Raw genomic sequence first — 12,736 nt, 5'->3', positions numbered from 1 at the left:
TGAGGACGGAGCCTCACGATGTACCAGTGTTGGGGAATATTGTGGAGGATATGTTGTTATCTATCCTTACTGATTGCAGTCTATGGGTGAGGAAGTCCAGGATCCAGTCACAGAGAGAAGAGCCAAACCCTAGGCCTGACATAAAAAGATGTTTGATAGGGCATTTAAAGGGTCATTGGATAAACATACGGATGATATTGGAATAGTGTAGGTTAGATGGGCTTTAGATTGGTTTCACAGGTCGGCGCAACATTGAGGGCCAAAGGGCCTGTACTGCGCTGCAATGTTCTATGTTCTATAATGCTAAATAAGTGTGTGCGCAGCACAACGTCTGCCCAGTAATGTCCTAAAATGGCAATAAGAGTTTAATGTATTTCATTGGATCCCAATATCCATATTATAAAGGGCTAATGCCTGACTCCAGGTAGGCACTCCAATCACTCATCTGTAGGCCTTGGGAAGAAGACCATAACATCAGTGGCAATAGGGCGGTAAGTCATTTCACCATAATTTTCAGCTCATGATCCTTCAGAATTTGTCCCAAAAATGCTGTAATCTTTCCAAGGTCTTGAGTTTCTCAAGGTGGTTACTGACAGTGGTGTCACCCATGCCTGTATTTGAAGAATTGTTGCCAGGAGAAGATACTAATAGGGATGAAAGCAGAGGAAATATAGAAATAAACAAAAAGTGTTTACATTTGAAAAAGGTAGTCTGAGTGATTTATTGTAACTATATTCCAAAGTTGTGCTGTATTATAGTTGGATCTGGGTTTAATTTCTCACACATCAAATTTCCAATGTCAACCAATCCTCTGGCTGATACAAAGGGAGCAATTCTCCATTTTTTTGGTCTAAGTGTGCCGGTGAGTGGTTCTAGTGGCACTGCCCCCGCTGGCTGGAATGGTGTGAACTTGCATCCAATTCTGCACTTGGACCCTCATTAATGATGCTTGAGCAAGTGTCTCTCCAAATCACCTGGAGGACAGGGAGGTGATTCGTCTGCCCGCCACCGTCAGCTGTGATGTTCGAAGGAGCTGGCGCCATATTTAAACATGAGTGCAACACACTCATATCACTCTCCCCAGCCCAACTGTCGCCAGGAGCCTGATCAGCATGGTATCTAGCAAGAAGCAAAAGGCCACCTCCCTCAAGAAGAAGACAGCACCTGCTTCAGCCGCCAGTCCTTCAATGCATTGATTCGAGGAGTCCAAGCACAAATGCATGTCCTTTATCTGCGGGATTGTTCCAGGAAGCACCCAAATGTCACCTCTCATGTCTGGGAGCCTGTCGCTCAGGAGGTCATTGCAGCTGGCAACTGTGCCAGAAGCGCAATGCAGCACAGGAAGTGGATGAATGATGCCATCCACTTTCACAGGGTAAATCATCCTTCAACTCCCTCCAATAACAAAATTTCAGCATGGCATCGTGTTCTCTAATGGCTACTCTCTTTAGAATCATGCACATCCATTAACGGCGGACACTTATCACCATTGACTTTCTTATGGAAATTTGTACATCACCAACATCCCACCTGCCATGTTGCTCACATCTCATCCTCTGGCCCTTCCAGGGAGATCAAACGACACGCATTTAACCCAACCTCTGCTCCATTCCTCTGATCACATACTTTTTGTCTTCATACAGGCCATGCTGAGCACAAGAGAGGGCAGTCCAGACTGGGGGAGGGACGGCTAAGATACTCTCCCTCATTGAATCCGAAGGGGCTGCAGCCAACCTTGTTGGCAAGGACAGCGATCGCTCCTGTGGCATAGTGGAGGTTGGTCTCTCCCAACAATGTGGTATGGATCACAGCTCCATCATTTCGTCAAATCCTGACACTCAACTGGAGACAAGGGAGGAGATATCAGGGGTACTGACTGTACTTTTCAAATTCTCTCTGGCCATAGGTGAGGTACCAGAGGACTAGAGGACTGCTAAAATTGCCCCGTAATTTAATAAGGGAGGTAGGAATAGACCAGGAAATTATAACTTCAGGGTTGGGGAAGTTCCTAGAAAGAATTCTGAGGGACAGAATATATCTGCACTTGGATAAACACTGATTAATCAGGGATAGCATGGATTTATTAATGGGCTGAATGGCTTCCTTTTGTGCTGTAAACATCTATTAATCTATGTACTATGTACTTTTCTTTCTTGTAGGCACCAGTAGATCGTGGCCAGTCAGGCAGCTGAGCAGCAGCCCAAGCCCCCAAAGCATGTTCGAGGATGAGGGGGATCACAAAGTCCCATCACAGCGCTCAGCCACAACCTGCACCAACCCAGAGACACACATCTTGCTCAGGTCTAGCTCCAGATTAGATTCGGGGTCACTTCCAGGACAGCATCTCACTGACACATCCCTGTGGCAGTCGGAGGCAGGGACAACCAAGGTCTCTGGCACTTGGAGGGCAGATGATGAGCCTCTGGAAATGGCTGTCAGCTCACTGATGGAGATGCAACAGCAGACAGTGGAACATCAGGCAGAGGTTTGAGCGTCACTCAGCAGACAAGAGCGAACAACAGAGGGCCTGTCCATGTTATATCCGATGTCACGGCTCTGATATGCGAGTGCCTAGTGGTCACCCTGGGAGTGTTAGTGACCACTATGGAGACCTTTGTTCAGCAGATACTGCTGGATTTGTGCTCAGCCCTGCACTCTGTGATCACACATCCTCATGGGCACCATCAGGATGTAGGCGACATGGAAACCAGGCACCTTGGCCTCCCTCCAGATACCTCATCTCCTCCTGGAGCCAGGCTGGGGCCCTCAGGCACCCACTTGGAGGATGAGCATCAGCTGGACAACCCCAGAGGCCTCCACTCAGGACACCTCATAGCAGCTCCTCAGAGGCCCCTGTGGCTATAACCACACTCACTCCAGTAGGGCACCGAGGACACTTCTGCCCCTGAGCAGGAGACCCTCATCAGGCCTCAATCCACCAGCAGCATCACAGATATCAGGATGTAGCAATCAGCAGGCTGCCTCCACCTCTGCTGTGAATGTCGGAACTGCACTAAGGTGTTAGCAGCAGGGTTGGGAAAGTTAAAAATGTTAATGTCACTACTGGTTCATGGATGTGCTAACACTGAAAATAAACTGCACTTATTGAAAGTCATTGGATGGGTATATGAATGTTCTGGTCAATTGAAGGTGTTGTGATTTTGTACTTGGAATCCTCTTATCGCGAGGTTTAGCCACCCTCTCATTCAGTGACAGTGTCCCGTTATAGAGTGTCGATATGCGCGATCTTCTTGGAGATCCTCTCCACTTTGAGCCGACAGTTTGCGGTGTCACTGGTAGCCATGACGTGGAGATGCCAGCTTTGGACTGGGGTAGGTGCAGTAAGAAGTCTCACAACATCAGGTTTAAGTCCAACAGGTTTGTTTTGTAAACACTCTCTAGTGTGTATTGGAGAGAGCGACCTGAGTTGTCCAGATATCTCTAACACATCTTCAGGAGCCCTATGGTCTGCTCTATAAGGGAGCATTTGGAGCTTAAAGCAGCATTGTACCTCTCCTTGACACGAGTTTGAGGGAATCATCAGACAGCGTTTAAATGAGGAGCCCTTATCCCCCAGCAACCAACCCTGCTGACATTCTAGCCCTTCAAAAATCCCAGGCACCTGGGAGTGACTCGGGATTGAGGGAGTCATGGCAACTCCCAGGGTAATGTGTACACACGTGCAGGATGTGCCTGTGATAGTCACAGATGATTAGCACATTGATGGAACGGTAGTTCTTGCAATTTATGAACATTAGGTGCTGCCGACAGGGAGCCTGCATAGCCTCATGGATGCCGTCTATTACACCCTAAACTTTTGGGATGGCTGCGAGGCCGGTGAACTTGAGCCTGGCTATCTTTGTCCAGAGCAAACCTGACATAGTGATGGGCCTTCCTGTGAAGGCAATTGCTCACCTTCATGCAGCAATGTGTTGTGGACTGAGAGATACTGCAGGTGCCCTGTTGATTCCTGGAAAGACCCAGAGACAAAGAAATTGAACGCTATCATCACATTCAAAGCCACTGGCAGACACAGCGGCACAGCGGTTAGTACTGCAGCCTCACGGCGCCAGAGACCCAGGTTCGATTTCCAGCTTGGGTGACTGCCTGTGCGGAGTCTGCACATTCTCCTCGTGTCTGCGTGGGTTTCCTCTGGGTATTTTGGTTTCCTCCCACAGTCAGAAAGATGTTCTGGTCAGGTGCATTGGCCATGCTAAATTCTCCCTCAGTGTACCCAAACAGGTGCCGGAGTGTGACGACTGGGGGATCTTCACAGTAACTTCATTGCGGTGTTAATGTAAGCCTCCTTGCGACACTAATAAATAAACTTTTAAACCCCACTTGGCATCAGGTCTTCACAAAGAATATGACATTTGTGATGTGCGAGGTCTCTGGACAATTATAGGCATGCCTGACACTGCCTCTCACTCATTTGTAAGTAGGAGATAAAACCTCAGTCTGACGGGTTGCCTCCACTGTCAGGTCTCTCCTCTCCACCATCCTGTTCAAGCTCTGGCTCCCATTGGCCAGGTCCCCAGAGGTGCCTCCTGCTGGAGCTGCATATGCTGGCAATAAAGGAGACTGCAATCTCCTGTTTGGTAAACAGACTTTGTAAACCTTGGTACAGATTTGTACCCACAAAGGAGGAAAGCAGATCAATATGCAAGACACCAGTCTGTTCTTACAAACTTATGGGGTAGCTTCTTTCATCACATTCAATTGAAGAATGGAATATGACATATGAGACTGAAGATAAAACCAAATTAATGTAGGGCAGACTCCTCATCTAAGATGCTTTGAAGAAATAGGATGTTGAGACAGCCCAGGATTAATGAAACTTTACATTAGATATTTTTCAGAACAGATCTCAAAATTCTTGTTAAAAATAGTTACGCACAATAACACAGAATGCTACTGAACTGTGTCAACATGCACTGTGAGTGCAGTTTACAAGATTGTATAGCTTTCCTTCCATTAAAATTAAAAGAAAGAAAATTATGGAATGAGATGGGGTATGCTCACAGAATCAGTTCCTCGGTGCCAGCTATTCTGTCAAGATGGTATTGAACAAAGCTGAGGTAGTTCACTCACACAGACGGAGAGTGCTTACTTTAGGAATTTCCAGATTCACATGTCATAGAGCAAGAGACCGCTGCGGAGTGTTGTACAATTGGAAGAATGGATTTTTTTAAAGTGCCACTCTTTCCTTATTCTCTTTTAAAACAGTGCTTATCCTTTTCTCAGGTGAAGCTAACGTATTCAGAGCCTGGAAACGAAGAGTCTAAGACAGATAAAATGGCGGCAGCACCGACAGAACCTTCAGAAGAGATCCAACCTTCTGACAGTGAAGACATTACGGGCCTTGAATCAAGCAGCTTACTTGAACATGCAGACACCGTCTTGCATATCAGTGAAGAGAATGGGTCAGAAAATCCAGTTCTTTCTGAACCATTCAGTTTGTTGGATGTTGAATCTGGTGTGACTGATGTAAATCTGGATGAATCCCGTATCTAATGCAATTCTTTACCATGAGAATATTTCCTCATTCTTCATTGTTACTCTGCTTCAAGTGTGGCAAGTGTTGGTTCTTTAGTAAATGTTTCAACGGTATTTGCTTATTTGCCTGTCATTGGTGTTTTCCTGACTAGTTTTGTGTGTTCAATACAGCCTAGATCTGTTGATAGATCCAAAGATATTGATATATTCTTGATGTTTCAAGATACTTGGTATATTTATGAAATCAGAAAGTTAGCTGAAATATTAGCTGCCATAAAGAAACCTTAAGTTTCATTCTTATGATTTGTTAGTACAGGGTAGTAGGTAGTTATGTGGGAAGAATCGTAATGTGATAACAGAATTTGTAGATTCAAGCGCCATTGTATTTTCAACAAAGTAGCAACAAAATAACAATATTGAGTAATCTAGTCATTAAAACACCAAAGTTAGGAAACCAATTATCAACTGTAAATGTAATTGCTGTAATATTTCATTGATTGTATGTGGTCTATGTGTTCCAGTTTCAACATTGTGCCATTTTATAATAGAAACGTTCATGAATGCATTGTAATACAAAAATTAGTGTCAGTTTAGCTCAGTTGGCCGGACACCTTGGGTGGGATTTTCCCAAAACAATTCTGTTGAATTTGCATAGAAACTGCAGTAAATGCCACTTTTAGCAGGATTTTCAAAAGGAATCTCCCACACTCTGTGCACTGCAGAGTGCACTAGCATGAATCTTGTGAAAAAGCTGGGGGCGGGGCCTATTCCCGCTGGAGAGGCCAGCAGCATTGCGCTGAGTGAGCCATTGCGCATGCGCCGATCTGTCAGCACCGAGATCATAATCAAGATCATGATATGTAAATTTAAATTTCAATATTTAAATCAACTCCATGTTGATTTGTGGCGTGGAGCTGATGGCGCCAGAAATCCAGTGCCCAGACACTCGTGGAGGCCCTGGTGGCCAGCAGGAAGCCTGCTCAATAGCCTCCACTTGAGTTTCCTGGCCTGCTGCGCTGCTGTAGCAGCTGGGAGAACCGTCCCCCTGGTTTGTGATGCAGAGTGACGCCAACAGCATGGGTTCAATTCCCGTAATGGTTGAGATAGTTCATGAAGGGCCTGCCTTCTCAACTTTGCCCTTCGCCTGAAGTGTGGTGATTCTCAGATTAAATCACCACTCTTTGAGGGGGAGAGCAGCCTATGGTCATTTGGGACTATGGTGACTTTACTACAGAAATGAACCAATTTGATGTCAAAAGTCAACTTGTAGTGACAAGGAATTTAATGTACATGTATATACAATTGAGCAAAAGTTAGTTGCCTTCCTGATAACTTGTCAGAATTTTTGCCTTGGATGAGATGTTACCTCAATGTAATGTCAGTGTCTGGCATAAGCTTTACTTCAGTTTATTTTAATGTACTTGCATACTGTAACATGAAAGTAAAACCATTGGAGAGTTTTAATTATTAGTGAGGAAAGACTTGTGCTATATTATGGCAGGTAATGGAAGTTCTATTGTAGTATATTTTAAAGTTAATGTGATATACTCATCTTAAGGTCGCAAAATTGAAGCAAATACATAACCTGTATTATGGAACGGTGAGAAATGTATTTATATTTTAGATTCTATGATTGTAAGAACCTGCATCAGTGCACTCTCACGTAGTTTATTTCACTTACAAACAACTAGATAATTTTTCATTGGAATTTGTTTTTGAAAGCTAGAAGTTTTTCTGTTACCTTCTCCACCTTCTAAAAAAAGAACAAATGGACTCCCACCACCTCCATTTGCACTGAGCAGCTCCCAGGGAGGCAACACACCATCCTAGAGTCATTGACAAAGGGTCATCTGGACTCGAAACGTCAGCTCTTTTCTTTCCTTACAGATGCTACCAGACCTGCTGAGATTTTCCAGCATTTTCTCTTTTGGTTACACCATCCTAGAGTCTTGTTTGCGACCACAGAAACACCTGTCTGTGCCCCTGACTATCGAGTCTCCTACTACTATCACTCGCTTGGACTTAGCCTGACTCTACTCTACAGCAGAACCAGTTGTGGTGTCACAGGCCTGGCTGCGGCTGGGATCTTCCCCTGAGAGGCTATCCCCCCTCGTGCCTTACGAGCTTGATGGAGTTCTTCAAAAATGTGACACATTGACGAAGGGAAAGCGATAGATGTGGTTTATATGGATTTTAGTAAGGCGTTCGATAAGGTCCCCCATGCAAGGCTTCTAGAAAAAGTGAGAGGGCATGGGATCCAAGGGGCTGCTGCCCGGTGGATCCAGAACTGGCTTGCCCAAAGGAGGCAGAGAGTGTGTATAGATGGGTCTTTTTCTAATTGGAGGTCGGTCACCAGTGGTGTGCCCCAGGGATCTGTTCTGGGACCCTTGCTGTTTGTCATTTTCATAACCTTGATGAGGAAGTGGAGGGATGGGTTGGTAAGTTTGCCGACGACATGAAGATTGGTGGGGTTGTGGATAGTCTGGAGGGATGTCAGAAGTTACAGAGGGACATAGATAGGATGCAAGACTGGGCGGAGAAGGACTTCAACCCAGATAAATGCGTAGTGGTCCATTTTGGCAGGTCAAATGGGATGAAGGAGTACAATATAAAGGGAAAGACTCTTGGTACGGTAGAGGATCAGAAGGACCTTGGGGTCCGGGTCCACAGGTCTCTAAAATCGGCCCCGCAGGTGGAGCAGGTGGTTAAGAAGGCATATGGTGTGCTGGCCTTTATCAATCGAGGGATTGAGTTTAGGAGTCCGGGGATAATGATGCAGCTATATAAGACCCTCGTCAGACCCCACTTGGAGTACTGTGCTCAGTTCTGGTCGCCTCATTACAGGAAGGATGTGGAAAAGATTGAAAGGGTGCAGAGAAGATTTACAAGGATGTTGCCTGGATTGAGTGGCATGCCTTATGAGGATAGGCTGAGGGAGCTCGGTCTTTTCTCCTTGGAGAGACGTAGGATGAGAGGAGACCTAATAGAGGTATATAAGATGTTGAGAGGCATAGATCGGGTGGGCTCTCAGAGGCTTTTTCCCAGGGCTGAAATGGCTGCTACGAGAGGGCACAGGTTTAAGGTGCTGGGGGGTAGGTACAGGGGAAATGTTAGGGGGAAGTTTTTCACACAGAGGGTGGTGGGCGAGTGGAATCGACTGCCGTCAGTGGTGGTGGAGGCAAACTCAATAGGGTCTTTTAAGAGACTCCTGGATGAGTACATGGGACTTAATAGGATGGAGGGTTATAGGTAGGCCTAGAAGGTAGGGATATGTTCGGCACAACTTGTGGGGCCGAAGGGCCTGTTTTTGTGCTGTAGTTTTCTATGTTTCTACAACAGTATTCAAAATAGTATACCTGTTTGAGAGGGGAATAGCCACAGGAGATTCCTGCCTTATCTGCCTGCCTCTCCTGGCAGTCACCCATCTACCAGTCTGAACCTATGGTGTGACCACCTCCCTGAAGCTAGTGTCTATCACACACTCTGCCATGGGAAGCTTATGATGAGTTAAACTGTAAAGTTACTCTTTCGCTTTCCCATGATACTTATCCACAATGTTGGAGCTGAAGGCATTAACTCAAAGTGCAAGGAATTTGGAGGAATCATGTTTCCCTAGTTAAGCTAACAAACATTAATTCAAGGCAGAAAATCTCCATTGCAGGAAGTTCTTTCAATTACTTGTTGATTCTTTTTTGGCTCACAAATGAATAAAATGAACATGCCAGTCTGTTGTTTTACTTGACGAAGCAGTTGCTGTATGCTTTAATTGCCTTGTTTCAATTGCCCTGGTGGGAGCAAATTGTGTAGATGTGCACATAAAGGTGCATTGTAATCGTCAAGTGCTTGGCACCTGCTATTTCACCTAAAATTGGCTCTTATGCTCTGGACAGGCAGTCAAGTCCAAGTAACACATTTTAATACAGTTTTGAGTAATAGAAAATGGAACATTTGAACTTGAGTGTTGTGAGCTGGTGACTTCATTTGTCTTTCAATGGAGTTGGAATTTTTTTTCTATGTAATACAGCCATCATCATGTGCATTTAGGAAACCGTTGGCACACATGTTTTGGAAGTATGTGCAATAATGTAGAATACAGTTAATAGAATTTTATTGAAACATGCCTCAATGCAGCAGTTTTCCAAAGTAACATTTTCCTTCGTACATCTGCCTTTCTTGTCAGTCAAAATAATAAAACTACATTTGTATTACTTGACTCCAGTCTATGTAAAGAACAATGTAATACTGAAATAAACAGTACACGAATTTGCAATTCACTATTTTCCTCTTTTAGCAGCATTGAAATGTGTTTTTCAAAGGCAAAAAATAGAACCAGAAACTAATTTTTTAACATTATGAAGAACCATTTTCTTGATGTCTACACGATAAATGGAAGAACCATAAAGGGTGTAGAGACGCAGAGGGACCTGGGTGTGCAAGTCCACAGATCTTTGAAGGTGACGTCACAGGTGGAGAAGGTGGTGAAGAAGGCAATATGGCATGCTTGCCTTTATAGGACGGGGCATAGAGTATAAAAGTTGGGGTCTGATGTTGCAGATGTATAGAACGTTGGTTCGGCCGCATTTGGAATACTGCGTCCAGTTCTGGTCGCCACACTACCAGAAGGACGTGGAGGCTTTGGAGAGAGTACAGAGGAGGTTTACCAGGATGTTGCCTGGTATGGAGGGGCTTGGTTATGAGGAGAGATTGGGGAAACTGGGGTTGTTCTCCTTGGAAAGACGGAGGATGAGGGGAGACTTAATAGAGGTGTATAAAATTATGAAAGGCATAGATAGGGTGAACGGTGGGAAGCTTTTCCCCGGGTCGGTGGTGACGTTCACGAGGGGTCATAGGTTCAAGGTGAAGGGGGGGAGGTTTAACACAGATATCAGAAGGACATATTTCACACAGAGGGTCGTGGGGGCCTGGAATGTGTTGCCGGGCAAGGTGGTGGAGGCGGACACACTGGGAACGTTTAAGACTTATCTAGACAGCTATATGAACGGAGTGGGAATGGAGGGATACAAAAGAGTGGTCTAGTTTGGACCAGGGAGCGGCACGGGCTAATTGTTCCTTGTTTCCCGTGGAAGTGGAAATGACTAGGGTTGGGAAGCATTTTCCGATCAGGGCCATTGTGATCTCCTGGACTCGTTTCGATCGCCTCAGGGGGTCGGAGAGGAATTTCCCAGATTTTTTTTTCCCCATATTGGCCCTGGGGTTTTTCACTCTGGGTTTTCGCCTCTCCCTGGAGATCACATGGTCTGGAATGGGGGGGTGGGGGTGAGTTAATAGGTTGTAATGAACAAAGCATCGTAGCTGTGGGGGACAGCTCGGTGGATAGGATATTGGTATGTAGATAGGCTGGAAAATTGGGCGGGGATCCTGGATTCAGGATTCAATCCTGGACCGGGGAGCGGCGCGGGCTTGGAGGGCCGAAGGGCCTGTTCCTGTGCTGTATTGTTCTTTGTTCTTTGTTTGATGTCAATGGAGTTGCAAATAAGGTATAATTAATTGTGCATTATTAAGTACTGTTTATTGAACTTGTGCATTGTTTCTCATTCCAAGTTACACCCGTCAATTACGATGTTCCAACTAATTATAACTCTTGAAATAATTTAGTGACAATCAACGGCTTTCTAAATTATTTTTACATGTAGTATTTTGTCCATGGGCATGATTTTGCGTTAGGATACTAACAACAGTGTCAAATAGGGGCCACCATCCCGCATTGTATGTGGTTAAATAATCTGGCAGGGATTTGCTATGAATTAATGAGTTTGCTGTGCAGTTAAAGACAGTGGATGGGCTCAAAATTCCAGGCCACGAGAAAGCAGAAACAACAGCAAAATGCCTTTACGGGTGAGAAAGAGGGTGTCTCTTTCTCCAATTTTTGAATCTTAAAAGTAAAAAGCAGAACATCCACATTGCAAAGAGAACAAAACATACTTAAATAATTTCATTGATAAAACTATTGCACACTAGCCAAAATAGTACTCTTAAGCTTACTGACATCTATCTTCCTGTTGAAATCTATGTATTACAGTATTTTAGGGTTTTAGTAATGAAGATAAGAAGTTGGGCTTTTTTCAGTAGAGCTGGATGCAGATAAAATAATAAAGGTTTCCAAGTATTAAGGGTTATAGAGTATTTCCACTTTGTGTCATATTGTGTTACAAATCGAAGCACAAGTACAGTCAAAAGTGTTAGAAGTATGTTTAAAGTATCCCCTGTATACAAGTGCACTGGTGCAACTAGTTCTGTATAATCCCAAATACCAATTAAATCACTGAGCCTGAGACCACTGCTACCTCAACATACTGAGGCTACTTTCTGATGTGTCTTAATTTCCCCAGGACATTTTATTTATTTTCCTGATTTTTATTGTTTTCCAATTGTCCAAGACATTCAGTTTATCTAACATTTCAGCTTATATATGAATGTTTGCCTCAAAAAATTCATCCATTGTTGCAATGACAAGTATAATATTTAAGTTGGATCTTCAAAATCTGAATTAAAACTTAGAATGTGAAATTCTTTCTCACAAAATATTATTGAAGCAATATATAACAGTTTTTAACAAGAAATTGGAAAATTGCTTGATGGATAATGCTTGCGGCAAGTAAGAGATTGGGGTCTGGACGAATTGTAGAGAATATTGGAATGGGCTAGATATATGAGCTGGTTGTATGTTGTAACATTCAAAAATTCTACATTGTCTAGATTTAATTTGTCCATTGACTATGAATGGGTAGTATCTAGTCCCGATTGCTCTTTGCAGATTTATTTTGTCAATAAGCTTAAAATGATAAACCAATATGTACTGCTGTAACTATTGTTATCTAAGTGAATGTGGCAGCCATTCTATATCCAGCAAGATCACAAAAACAGTTGAGATATTTTGGTGATGTTTGAGGAAGGAACAAAGATCAGGGCATATGGGGAATTCTTCGTCACGAACTATACCATTGAATTCTGTAGAATCATAAAGCAGTACCATACACTTTAGGAATTGGTCAATCCAGTTATATTGTGTTACAAAATGAAGCACAAGTAAGACCATAAGACCATAAAACATAGCAGCAGAATTAGACCACTCACCCATCGAGACTGCTCCGCCATTCAACCATGGCTGATATTTTTCTAACCACCATTCTCCTGCCTTTTCCCCATAACCCCTGATCCCCTTATTAATCAAGAACCTATCTATCACTGTCTTAAAGACACTCAATGACCTGGCCTCCAC

General features: G+C 44.0%; 1 protein-coding gene across 1 annotated transcript in view; it reads left to right on the top strand.

The window, feature by feature from the left end:
* unc80 (unc-80 homolog (C. elegans)) overlaps nucleotides 1-5,514 on the top strand; it is a 505,340-nt gene extending 499,826 nt beyond the window's left edge. The window contains exons 65-66 of the mRNA XM_078227718.1: nucleotides 2,160-2,485; nucleotides 5,245-5,514. Coding sequence (XP_078083844.1) covers nucleotides 2,160-2,485; nucleotides 5,245-5,514 — 596 coding nt within the window. The remainder of the gene's footprint in view (nucleotides 1-2,159; nucleotides 2,486-5,244) is intronic.
* The last annotated feature ends 7,222 nt before the right edge of the window (nucleotides 5,515-12,736 follow it).

The sequence above is a fragment of the Mustelus asterias genome, chromosome 14 (genome assembly GCF_964213995.1).
Source record: "Mustelus asterias chromosome 14, sMusAst1.hap1.1, whole genome shotgun sequence".
NCBI lineage: Eukaryota > Metazoa > Chordata > Chondrichthyes > Carcharhiniformes > Triakidae > Mustelus > Mustelus asterias.
Note: the sequence above shows the minus strand (reverse complement) of the source record. Positions and strands in the feature narration are given on the sequence as shown.